At 34.7% G+C, this 12,771-nt stretch overlaps 1 protein-coding gene across 8 annotated transcripts in view; it reads right to left on the bottom strand.

The window, feature by feature from the left end:
• The window catches only part of PIK3CB (phosphatidylinositol-4,5-bisphosphate 3-kinase catalytic subunit beta), a 189,108-nt gene that overhangs the window by 96,423 nt on the left and 79,914 nt on the right, over positions 1–12,771 (bottom strand). For all 8 annotated transcript variants that reach the window (XM_078432300.2, XM_078432302.2, XM_078432307.2 and 5 more), the window contains one exon: positions 7,035–7,258. In XM_078432300.2, the coding sequence (XP_078288426.1) occupies positions 7,035–7,258 (224 nt within the window). The remainder of the gene's footprint in view (positions 1–7,034; positions 7,259–12,771) is intronic.

The following is a 12,771-nucleotide window of genomic DNA, read 5'->3' as shown; positions in this document are numbered from 1 at the left end:
TTTGTAAGTTCAAGCCCCACATTGGGCTCTGTGCTGACAGTGCTCAGAGCCTGCTTGGGATTCTGTCTCTCACTGTCTCTCTGCCCTTTCTTCTCTCTCTCTCTCAAAATAAATAAATAAACTTCAAAAAATAGACAAAAAACAAACAACAGAAATATGAATCTTTCATAATCAGTTATGAAAGATACAACTGAGACAATGGATATACAGTTGACACTTGAACAACATGGGTTTGAATTGTGTGGGTCCACCTAATTATGTTTTTTTAAATACAAATCCAGTACAATACTATAAATGTTTTTTCTTCCTTATGTCTTAATAACATTTTCTTCTCTCTAGCTTACTTTATTGTAAAAATATAGTATATAATACATATATTAGATATGTGTAAACCAAATATGACTTTCAGTCAACAGGAATCTATTAGAAGCTAAGTTTTACGTGGGTCAAAAGTTATACATGGATTTTCTTTTTTTTTGAGAAGGCAGGGGAGAAAGCACGCACACACAAGCCAAGGTATGGACAAAGAGAGAGGAAGAGAGAGAATCCCAAGCAGGCTCCACACTGTCAGCACAGAGCCTCAATGCAGGGTTTGATCTCACGAATCATGAGGCCACAGCCTGAGCTGAAATCAAGAGTTGGACATTTACCAATGGAGCCACCCATGCACCCCCCCCATACCTGGTTTTTTGAATGCAAAGGGATTAGCACCAGTAACCCATTATATATAGTACCAACAGCTCAAAACTTTCCTTCAAAGACCAATCTTAATCTCTTGATGATAAAATTCATGTCTTCTAAATTACTACCAGTGTCTCACCACCCTTGTTCATATTTTTCACATAAATGTTAATTAGACTGACTGGTCAGAAGTCAACTGGTTTTTCTTGTATTTCAAGCAGTTTTCCAACATCTCTTTGAAATACTTCACAAAATATTGCACCTTTAAAAGACTTGTAATTTTCCTAAGGAACTGGCTTGCATTGTATTGCTCAATGATTACAAACAACTATATATGAGAGACTATGCAACAAAGACACTGGGCGTATGAGTGGGATAGATATTTCTGCTTCGCAGGAAGGGATACAATTAATTAGTGATGACATATATATCATGACAACTGGGCTAATTCAGATAATGTCTAGATGGGTGAAGAAATACTTCTTCATAGTTTTACTGTATGCTTCACTGTTCTCACATTTCTGCCCATGCTTCTGATATATTCTCAAAAATTCCCAGAAAGTATAGTCACCACCTCCTTCTACCCTCTGTACAACCTGCCCTGTTCCCTAACACACAGGAGACAATTTCAAATGCCATCTGCCCCCATCCCTTAATTGAGAGAATAATTTCATTTAACTTATGCTGAGTGAGGTTAAAAAAGAAAACAACACAGGTTTGAAAACGATGCTCAGGTTTATTGGTATCTTTAATAAATTATGACTCCTGGAATTAAAAATAATGCCTTTGTGGTTTGGCTGTTGGGACTAATGTTCTTTAAATCTGAAACATGATAATTCCATGATTATATTTATCTTGCTTATTAAGAGCCCTGTTCTATGCTGGCTGATAGTGACTATGTGGTGATCTAAAATTTCACGTTTTTCAAAGAAACTGCTGTCTGTAGTTCTCCCTAACAATCCTATGAAAATCATTTTTTAACCTATATGTATGCTTTGTTACACTTCATCTCATGCTTAGTTTAATATTCCCACATGCTGCTTCCTAATGTTGGTCATTAGCAGTAATGACGATGGGGTGCCCCATGGCGTAGTCGATTAAGCATCTGACTCCTGATCTTGGCTAAGGTCATGATCTCACTGTTTGTGAGCACAAGCCCCACACTGAGCTATGCAGTAATGGTGCAGAGCCTGCTTGGGATTCTGTCTCTCCTCTCTGCCCCTACCCTGCTAGTGCTCGTTCACTAGCTCTCTCTCTCTTGAAATAAATAAATTAAAAAAAAAATTTTTTTTAAATGATTCACATAACCAAGTGGAATTTATTCCAGGGATGCAATGGCAGTTCCATATTCACAAATTGATCAATATGATACAACATTTCAATAAAAGAAAGGATAAGAACCACATGATCAATTCAACAGATGCTTAAAGAACATTTGACAAAGTACAACCTCCATTCATTATTAAAACCTTCAACAAATTAGGAGTAGATAGAACATAGTTCAACACAATAAAGGTCATATACGGAAAACCCACAGTTAAGATCATACTTAAAGGTGAAAAACTGAGAGCTTTTCCCTTAAGACCAGGAACGTGAAAAGGATGTCCACTCTCATCACGTTTATTCACTGTAGTACTAGAAGTCCTAGCCACAGCAATCAGACAAGAAAAAAGAAATAAAAGGCATCCAAAGTGGTAAAGAATAAGTAATATTTTCACTATTCGCAGATGACATACTATATATAGAAACCCTACAGACTCGACCAAAAAACTACTAGAACTGATAAATGAACTCAGTAATGTTACAGGATACAAAATCAATATACAGAAATCTGTTTCTATACACATTTCTATACACTAATAATAAAGCAGCAGAAAAGAAATTAAGACAACAATCCCATTTAAAATTGCACCAAAAAGGGGTGCCTGGGTGGCTCGGTCAGTTAAACATCTGACTTCAGCTCAGGTCATGATCTCACAGCTTGTGGGTTCGAGCCCCGCATCAGGCTCTGTGCTGACAGCTCAGAGCCTGGAGCCTGCTTCAGATTCTGCATCCCTCTCTCACTCTGCCCCTCCCCTGCTCATGTTCTCTCTCTCTCTCTCAAGAACAAATAAACACTAAAAAAAAAAAAAAAAAAAAAAAGTAAAATTACACCAAAAATAATAGGATATGTAGAAATAAACCTAACCAAAGAGGTGAAAGACCTATACTCTGAAAACTTATAAGACACTGATGAAAGAAATTGAGGATGATACATTGAAATGAAAAGACATTCCATGATCATGGACTGGAAGAACAAATACTGTTAACATGTCTCTACTATCCAAAGCAATCTACAGATTTAATGCAATCCCTATCAAAATACCAACGGCATTTTTCACACAACTAAAACAGACAATCATAAAATTAGTATGGAACCACAAAACACTCCAAATAGCCAAAGCAAATGTGACATAGAACAGCAAAGCTGAAGGCATCTCAAATCTGGACTGCAATATATATTACTAAGTTGTAGTAATTAAAACAGGATGGTACTGGGGCACCTGGGTGGCTCAGTCGGTTAAGCAGCCGACTTCAGCTCAGGTCATGATCTCGCGGTCCGTGAGTTCGAGCTCCGCGTCGGACTCTGTGCTGACAGCTCAGAGCCTGGAGCCTGTTTCGGATTCTGTGTCTCCCTCTCTCTGCCCCTCCCCCATTCATGCTCTGTCTCTCTCTGTCTCAAAAATAAATAAACGTTAAAAAAAAAAATTAAAAAAAAAAAAAAGCAGGATGGTACTGGCACAAAAACACACACACACAGATCAACAGAAAATAAAAAAAAAAAAAAAAAACAGAAATAAACCCACAATTACATAGTCAATTAATCTTCAACAAAGCAGAAAATAATATACAAAGAGAAAATGACAGTCTCTTTAACAAATGATGTTGGGAAAACTGGACAGCTTCTTTCAAAAGAATGACACTGGACCACTTTCTTATACCATACACAAAAATAAATTCTAAATGTATTAAAGACCTAAATGTCAGAAAGGAAACCATAAAAATCCTAGAAGAGAGCACAGGCAGTAATTACTCAGACATCAGCTATAGCAACTTTTTGGTCCCCTGAGACAAAGGAAACAAAAGCAAAACTAAACTATTGGGATTATACCAAAATAAAAAGCTTCTGCACAGTGTAGGAGGCAATCAATGAAACTAAAAGGCAATATAAAGAATGGGAGAAGATATTCCAAATGACATATCCAATAAAGGGTTAGTATCCAAAATATATAAAGAATTTATACAAATTGGGTGAGTCAGTCAGTTGAGCATCTTGACTCTTGCTTTCGGCTAAGGTCATCATCTCACAGTTCATGAGATGGAGCCCCACATTGGGCTCTAGGCTGAAAGAACGGAGCCTGCTTGAGATTCATATTCTCTCTCTCTCTCTCTCTCTCTCTGCCCCTCCCCTGCTCATGCTCTTTCCCTCTCTCAAAATAAATAAACTCTAAAAAAAAAAAAAAAAAAAAAAAAAGAATTTCCACAAGTTAACACCTAAAAAACCAATAATCCAATGAAAAAATTGGCAGAAGACATGAATAGACATTTTTCTAAAGAAGACATACAGGTGGCCAACAGACACACAAAACAATGCTTAATATCACTCATCATCAGGGAAATTCAAATCAAAACCACAATGAGATACCACCTCACACCTGTCAGATGGCTAAAATCAAAAACACAAGAAACAAGTCTTTGGCAAGGATGTGGAGAAAAGGAACTCTCTTGCACTGTTGGTGAGAAATTATACCAGTCCAGCAGCTGCGGAAAACAGTATGAGGGTTCCTCAAAAATTTAAAGATAGAAAAAAATGCTTTCAATTTTTTAATTAAAAAAAAAAAAAGTTAAAAGTAAAACTACTCTACACACAGTAATCACACTACTGGGTATTTACCAAAAAAATTGAAAAACACTAATTCAAAGAGATATATGCACCCCCATGTTTATAACAGCATTATTTACAATAGTCAAATTATGGAAATAGCCCAAGTGTCTATTGATAGGTGAATGGATAAAGAAGATGGGATATGCACAACAGAATATTATTTAGCCATAAAAATGAAGAATGAAAAAAAGAATGAAATGAAGATTTCATAAGAATGAAATCTTGCCATTTGCAACAACACAGTTGGAGCTAGGGAGTATAATGATAAGCAAAGTAAGTCAGTCAGAGAAATACAAACACCACATGGTTTCACTCATATGTGGAATTTAAGAAACAAAACAAACAAGCAAGGAGGCATAAAAAGAGAGAGAGAGAAACCAAGAAAGGGTCTCTTAACTGTAGAAAACAAACTGATGGTTACCAGAAAGGAGGTAGGTGGGGGGATGGGTGAAACAGGTGACGGGGATTAAAGAGTGCACTTGTCCTGATGAGCAATGAATTATTAAAATCTTAAACAAAAAACCTCTCCATATATATATGTATATGTATATATATACATATATATACACATATATAAATAAATATATTTATTTATATATATACATATAAATATACATATGTATATTTATATGTTTATATATAAACATATTTTTATATATAAATATATATTTATATGTATAAATAAATATATATATAAATATATATAATAAATATATATATTTATATATATATAAATAAAATTGAAAAAGTATTCTATGCTTGGAATCCACTAAGATTTTACAGTATCTCCATTTCTCTTTTAATTTCAAAACATTTATTTTCACACATACTTTTTTACAATGATGATTACATTAAGATATGTACAGCCAGTAGAGATCTGACCCATAAGTAATGAAATGCAGACTGACCTAGATGGGCAAATTGCCCTGAGCCAGTGTTTTCAAGTTGAATTCTAGTCACCTATCAGCAGTAAGTAAAATTCCCCATTCCAGCTCTTTCAAGAGGGCAGAATTCCCTAAACAGTATTTTAAATTTGATCTTGAGATTTTACAATATCCAAATCTTGGTTTAATTGAACTTCTGTCTGAACATATCTCAGGATACAGCATCAAATGTTTTTGTTGTTGTTGTGTTTTTTTTTTTAACCTATATAAACTTCCTTTGTAAAAGGCCAGAAGGCAGACTCCTGCTTTTGCATTTGTTCCTACAAATATTTAGATACATATTGTTGGGAAGGAGGCAGAACTGAATAAAACCAGAAACATCTGGAGAAAATCCTGGCTATACCACAGACCAGCTATAAGGCCTTGGCACACATACAAAAAACTTCTCTCCCTTTCAGTTTCTTCCCTATAAAACGAGGATGATAACACTTTATAGAGTTGTTTTTGAAAGTGGAGAATAAAGGGGTGCCTGGGTGGCTCATTCAGTTGAGTGTCTGAATCTTGATTTTGGCTCAGGTCATGATCTGGGGTCGTGGGATCGAGACTTGCATTAGGCACCACGCTGAGTGTGAAGACTGCTTAAGCTTCTCTCTCTCTCTCTCTCTCTCTCTCTCTCTCCTCCCTCTGTCCCTCTCTCCCACTCGCACTCTCTCTAAAAAAAATAAAAAATTAATATTTAAAAGTGGAGACTATAACAAAAATACCTTTCATAGCTCTTAGTATGGTGAAGTGCTTAATAAAGAATGTTTACTAAAATGGTTTATATCATTGTTGTTATCAGAGTAATTGAAGAAAGAACAGCACAAAATATTCTTGAACTCCTACCCTAATTCGAAGCCAGATCCTAGATGATAAAATGACCATACTATATACAAAGGTAGTACCATAATCTGGCTTCTAAAATAACTGTGACTATTCAGATACGGATTAACTGTATATACACACTCCATTATAATGCCCAATTCCATATCAGCACTTAATTACATATTTAAAGAATGCAAATATAAGAATATGGAAAAAAGAGATCATTTGATCAAAGCTTTCATTTTATAGACAAGAGCAAAATCACATGAGAAAACCCAGTAACTAAAAAACACTGTCTAGACTGGGGTTGGCAATCTTTTTCTGTAAAGACCCAGGTTTTGCTGACAACCTATGAGTCTTTGTCAATATTCTTTTCATTCTTTTTCTCTTTCTTTAACATCTCTTAAAAATTCCTTGAGTTTTTTTACATCCCTTTTAAGTATAAAAACCATTCAAAAACTGCAATTTTCCAAACCCAATCTAGACTAATATAACATTGCATCAAAAATCATATACATGCAAAGCATGTATCACACCTAATGCTAAAATTTCCATCTTAAATCTAAAAATGCTCTTTGTAACAGCATTTACCAAGTGAGCAAGAACCTCTTCTAAGATTGGTGCTGCATTCAGGTAAAATCACAGATTACAAAATATTTCTTAAAATAATACAACACTACCTGACAATTTTCAAAATGAACAGCCACAATGAGCTTTCCTCCATAAAGTTTATCTTCTAAGTTTTCAAGGATGGATGGTTCATGTTCTGGTGGATACGTCTGTTTTAGCCAATCCATCCAAGACAATCCCACAAGTGACTGAATCTTTTCTTCACTGAATTTGCGCATTTTTATTCGGAATTCATTCACTTCAGGATCCTTCAGTGCATCAAATTCATGTAGACCTAAACAAATTTTTTTACAGTGTCATTTTGAGTAGCTAATAATAATACAAGAAATACAAAATATATCCAACCAAATATACTGGACGTTCAATTTTTATCAAGAAAACAAAACTGGGTAGGAAAATATTACACAAGGATCAAAAGAATATCCAGATAAAATAACACATTTCATATATAGAAGATGAACACACAATCAGCTTTCTAAAGAAGACAAAGTTGAAATCTTTCAAAGAAATGTAGTTAGGTACCAGTTTCATAAAGATAATCACGGAAATAGTATACACATTTTAAAACCACATATAAGGGGCACCTGGGTGGCTCAGCTGGTTATGGGTTGGCTCAGGTCATGATCTCAAGGTTTATGAGATGGAGCCCCAAATGGGGCTCCCTGCTGACAGCATGCAGCCTACTTGGGATTCTCTCTCTCTCCTTTCTGTCCCTCCCCACTTATACACACATGCTCATATGCTTTCTCTCTCCCTCTCAAAATAAGAAATAAACTCAAAAATTAAATAAAACCACCTATAAACTATCCAGTTTTTCTTTACAAACCAAGTAAAAATCACGTTTATCATATCTGAGAAAGCCTAAGAATCTGAAAACTTTTAAATTAATCATTTTAAAACTCACATTTTTACTTAAGGCTCAGTAAATTTAAATTTTATAGATTAAACTTAGGTTTCACTGTGATTTTTCAACAATGGTTATATCAGTCAAAAATCTCATGAATATAAAATTATTCTTCACTGTACTTAATTATGAACCACTTCTACCATGCAGACAACTAAATACAGCAACCTTTTCATAAACTTATCATTATCCTAATAAACAATGCTAGAAATTTACAACAAATAAACATGCAGAAATTTGTATACATAAACTTTTACTTGTAAGATGGCAAACATTTTAAAGTTTAACAACACCCTGTACTGGAAGGCGTATTTATTTAATATTAGAAATTATAAACATACACATACATTCTTTGACCTCAAAATTCTGCCAACAGGAATTTTAACCTGAGAGACCCAGTACTAGCCAGTAAGTGCCAAATATGCACCCCCAAATCATGCACATAAGATGCCCAACTTCTAGTGACCCCCACCTCCAGCTTCTGGCCAACAACTTCCAATCAGCCATACAAGAGGCATTCCCCCTTCTTTAGCATAACACTTTTTCACTCCCCTGCCTGCCTTTGGGTCACTGACAAACAAAAAGCTCCTTTACTATAATAGCAAGCTCTGAGTAAATAGTCTGTTCTCATTGGGTGGTCTTTATTTCCACAAACCTAGAGAAGTACATTATTTGTACAACATACTGTTAACAGTACAAGAATGTTCACTGTAGTTTTGTTTATAATGATTAAAAAACTGGAAATAAAGTTAATCATTAAGACCTAGTTTTAAAATTGAGATACATCCATATACATTATATGGTAGTAGAAGTGATCAATGGATAGATTAGATTGGTATTGTTACATTAAAAGCTCCAGGTAAGTTAAATGTAAAAAGCAGGGACAAAATGAGTCTCACAAGATTCCTTTTATGCAAATTCAAAAGAAAGAATATAGAATACGTATACATTTTTGTTCTGAAAAGATACCTGAGATGATGACAGTATTTCACAGTGCTGAGGACAGAAGTACAGGGAAGCAGCCTGCTAGTATTTGTTCCATAAGGCCATTTAATACCCTATCATTTGAATCTATACTATCTGAATATATGCATGTCAATCAGGGTTACCTAGACAGTGGACTTATCTCCATTGTCTATTTTCTTTTACGTATTAAAACAATTATTATTTCAAAAATAAATATTAGAATCAATCTGTGGTACTAAATATAAAAACATAAAAATGGTTAAGCCGCATAATGAATGCAGCAAAGGTAAAATCTTGAGAGTACATTATAATTTCCTGGATAGTTTTGGATCTGGAATGGAAATATACACTCTTATTCAGCCATGAAAGAACTGTAATTTATGCAGACTAGCTGAGGGATTTTGGAGCTTGTTTGCCAGCACAGCTGAAGCTCTTCCTACTCACAGACACAGGTATCACAGGTGAGGAAAGGGAAATGTGTACCTAATACATCTAACAAAAATCAAACTCTTTATCTCCCTTTATCTACTAAAAATCACGTCTAAACCACTTCCTAAATGTCTCTCAACCCTGTCTACTTCTCCTAGTTCCTGCAGCCATTAATTTATTCCCAGTCCATCATTGTCCCTCCCATGGATTACTACATCAGTTTTTCACTAATTTCTCTACTCCCAGTCTTAATCTCTCCAACCCATGCTCCATTTTCCAATATGAATTATTCTTTATAAAATGCAAATATGATGGGGACACCTAGGTGGCTCAGTTGGTTAAGTGGTTGAATGTCCAGCTCTTGATTTTGGCTCAGGTCATGATCCCAAGGTCATGGGATGGAGCTCCTCATTGGGCTCCATGCTGAGTGTAGAGCCTGCTTGGGATTATCACTCTCTCCTCCTGCCCCTCTCCCCCTCCCCTACTCATGCACTCACTCTCTTGCTCTCTCAAAAAAACAAAAATCCAAATCTGATGTTACTCCCCTATTTAAATCCCTTCAATAGTTTCCCAACTGCTCCTAGGAATACGTCTCAAATTTTTATTTTTTTTTAGGTTTATTTATTTATTTTTTTGAGACAGAGCGAGTGGGGGAGGGGCAGAGAGAGAGAGACATGGGGCTCAAACCCACAAACCACGAGATCATGACCTGAGCTGAAAGCAAGAGTTGGACACCTAACCAAATGAGCCACCCAGGCACCCCAACAAACCTTAAATTTTAAGATAAGAATATTATTTAGCTTAGAATCAAATATAATTTTTTAATATAAAAGAAGTATTGAGTGAATAATTTCTTCACATTAAAGACACTGTTAAAGTCCTCCAGACTCTAGACATCCTTCACTTTAAACTATACCACAACTTTATAGGTCGGGGAAAATAAGGGAGTATTCAAACATGTTTTTCAGGATGCTGACAAAATCCTCCAATCAAGATTTCCTAATGCGTATTTGGACAAATGAATGCAGGGGTGACAGGTACCTTCACTACAGAGGATAATCAGAATCCAAAGAGCAGCTCTGTAAATAATTACTTAGAATAAACATAAAAAATAAAATGATCAAATATATTATCACTCAGGAAAAGGTATTTTTAGACCCATCAGGGCAATTATATCTATTGTTTTCTTTGGGGAGGAGGAGGCAGCAAACTTGTTCCTGAAGTTAAATTGAAATAATTGTTTATTGTTTTCCCAGGAGGCATGACCTCACCAAGTCCCGGTTGTAGTCACCACATACAAATTAGCAATGGCAAAAACTGACTTGTTAGGTATTGAAAGTAAAAATTCACTGTAAAATAATAAACAGAATTACTCAAACTCCTAAATTAATGTTAACACTTGAATTTGTGTATATGATCATCAACATCAGGTTTCCTAGATGCACTGAAAATCTAAAATACAATTTATACATAGTTAAGAATTTAAAAACTGTTCAAGTTAATATAAAACACTCTTTGCATCTTGATCAATCAAACTGCAGGGCACACTGCATTAAAATTTTTTATATAATAAGCTTTATGATACAGAAGGAAATATGGTCACATTACTTATAGAAAGAGAAATTCAAGATATACATCTACCCATACCTGTACCTACACCTATACCTATACCTACACCTATACCTATACCTACATCTATATAATCCCTGCATTGTGGCAGGGCAAAGTCAGTGTTGCTAAATAAAAAACCAGCATGCTCAATTCTATTTGAATTTTAGATAAACAATGAATGATTTTTATCAGGAAGTATATCCCATTTAATATCTCAATCTACTATATTTTTATTTGCTAAGTCTGGCAAGCTTATGTAGAGGTTAATAGTGGCTAATGAGCTCATATATTTTGGAGATCACGACTAGAAGAGAGTGCAGAGATTTCAGTTTTGAAAACATGTTACATCTCAAAAGATAACTATATCCTGACAAAAGTTAGCTCTCTCTCTGGTGCTAACCTTTTGGGTTATCAAATATTTTAGCTTCCTTAACAATCAGTGTGGTTATGATCTACTTCCTTATATCAGCATAGAAATATACAAAAGTTATATATCTTCATACACACACACACACAGCCATCTGGAAAAAACTTTATCTCAATATTGCCAGTGAATATTCTTGTCTTGGATAAGACTGTGTTTATTCTTTTTACTTTTCCATATATTCTTCAATTCAAAGGGGAGATTTTTTGTAATAGAGAATTTAAAATTTATCAAAAAGGTCTTTGGAGCTCTAGCAAATAGAAAGGAATGCTCTCTACTGAGGTCATTAATATATAAGAAAATTTGGGTGGTACCTGGCTGGCTCACTTGGTGGAGTGTGTGACTCTTGATCTTGGGGCTGTGCGTTCAAGACCCATGTTGAGTATGAAAATTATTTAACAATAAATAAAATCTTAGGGAAAAAAATAAAATTTTGTATGGTAAATAATTACAAACCTATTTAAGGGGGAAAAAATATTGCCTAAAGCAAACTAGTTATCCTCTGAAGTAATTAACCTTTTTAAGGGGTGCCTGAGTGGCTCAGTCTGTTAAGCATCTGACTTTTGATTTTAGCTCAGGTCGTGATCTCAAGGTTCGTGGGTTCATGCCCCAAGTTGGGCTCTACCCTAAGAGCATGCAGCCTCTTGGAATTCTCTTTCCCTTTCTCTCTGCCCCTCCCCCTGCTCACATGTGTTGTGCTCTCTCTCTCAAAATAAATAAATAAACTTAAAAAAAAATTACAAAAACAAAACAAAACACTTTTTGAATACCAGGCTGTCATTCAGTAAATCAACAAGGTTCTGTTCTATGTACTCAGAGGGAAGAGTGTAGTCCCACATTTGTAATCATTAGTTAGCCTGAATTGCTATAGGTCACCATCAAAGAATGCAATCTCACAGGGCATGGTTCTTAGAGGAGATGGCACTAGATTATCTTGAAGATATGTATAATCCTAAATGGGATGGTACTATATTATCCTGTAACAGTGAATTTAATCAATGCAGAGGCCAATCCAAATCCAACAACCACCAGTCGATATTTTGGTTTTGTATTTAAACTTCAAGTCTCTAAAATAAAATAAAATAAAATAAAATAAAATAAAATAAAATAAATAAAATTAAATTAAATTAAAATAACATAAAATACCATAACATAAAATAATGAAATAAAATAAAATAAAGTAAAATAAAATAAAATAAAATAAAATAAAATAAAATAAAATAATGAAAACAACCAAAAACTGCTACTCAAAAATAAACAAACACACAAACTTCAAGTCTCTTCCAGAGTTAACCTCTTATAGTACTTAACTCAAGTTAGTATCTTGTCTAAAGCAGGATACTGATATCCCATTGCCCCTGAGACAGCTATGATTATTACAGCAAGACTCTACCATATTTTCTTTGTTATTCACAATTCTCCCTGGAATTAATTTGCAAAGAAGAACATGGAC

Source organism: Panthera onca, chromosome C2 (assembly GCF_046562875.1).
Source record: "Panthera onca isolate mPanOnc1 chromosome C2, mPanOnc1 haplotype 2, whole genome shotgun sequence".
Lineage (NCBI taxonomy): Eukaryota > Metazoa > Chordata > Mammalia > Carnivora > Felidae > Panthera > Panthera onca.
Note: the sequence above shows the minus strand (reverse complement) of the source record. Positions and strands in the feature narration are given on the sequence as shown.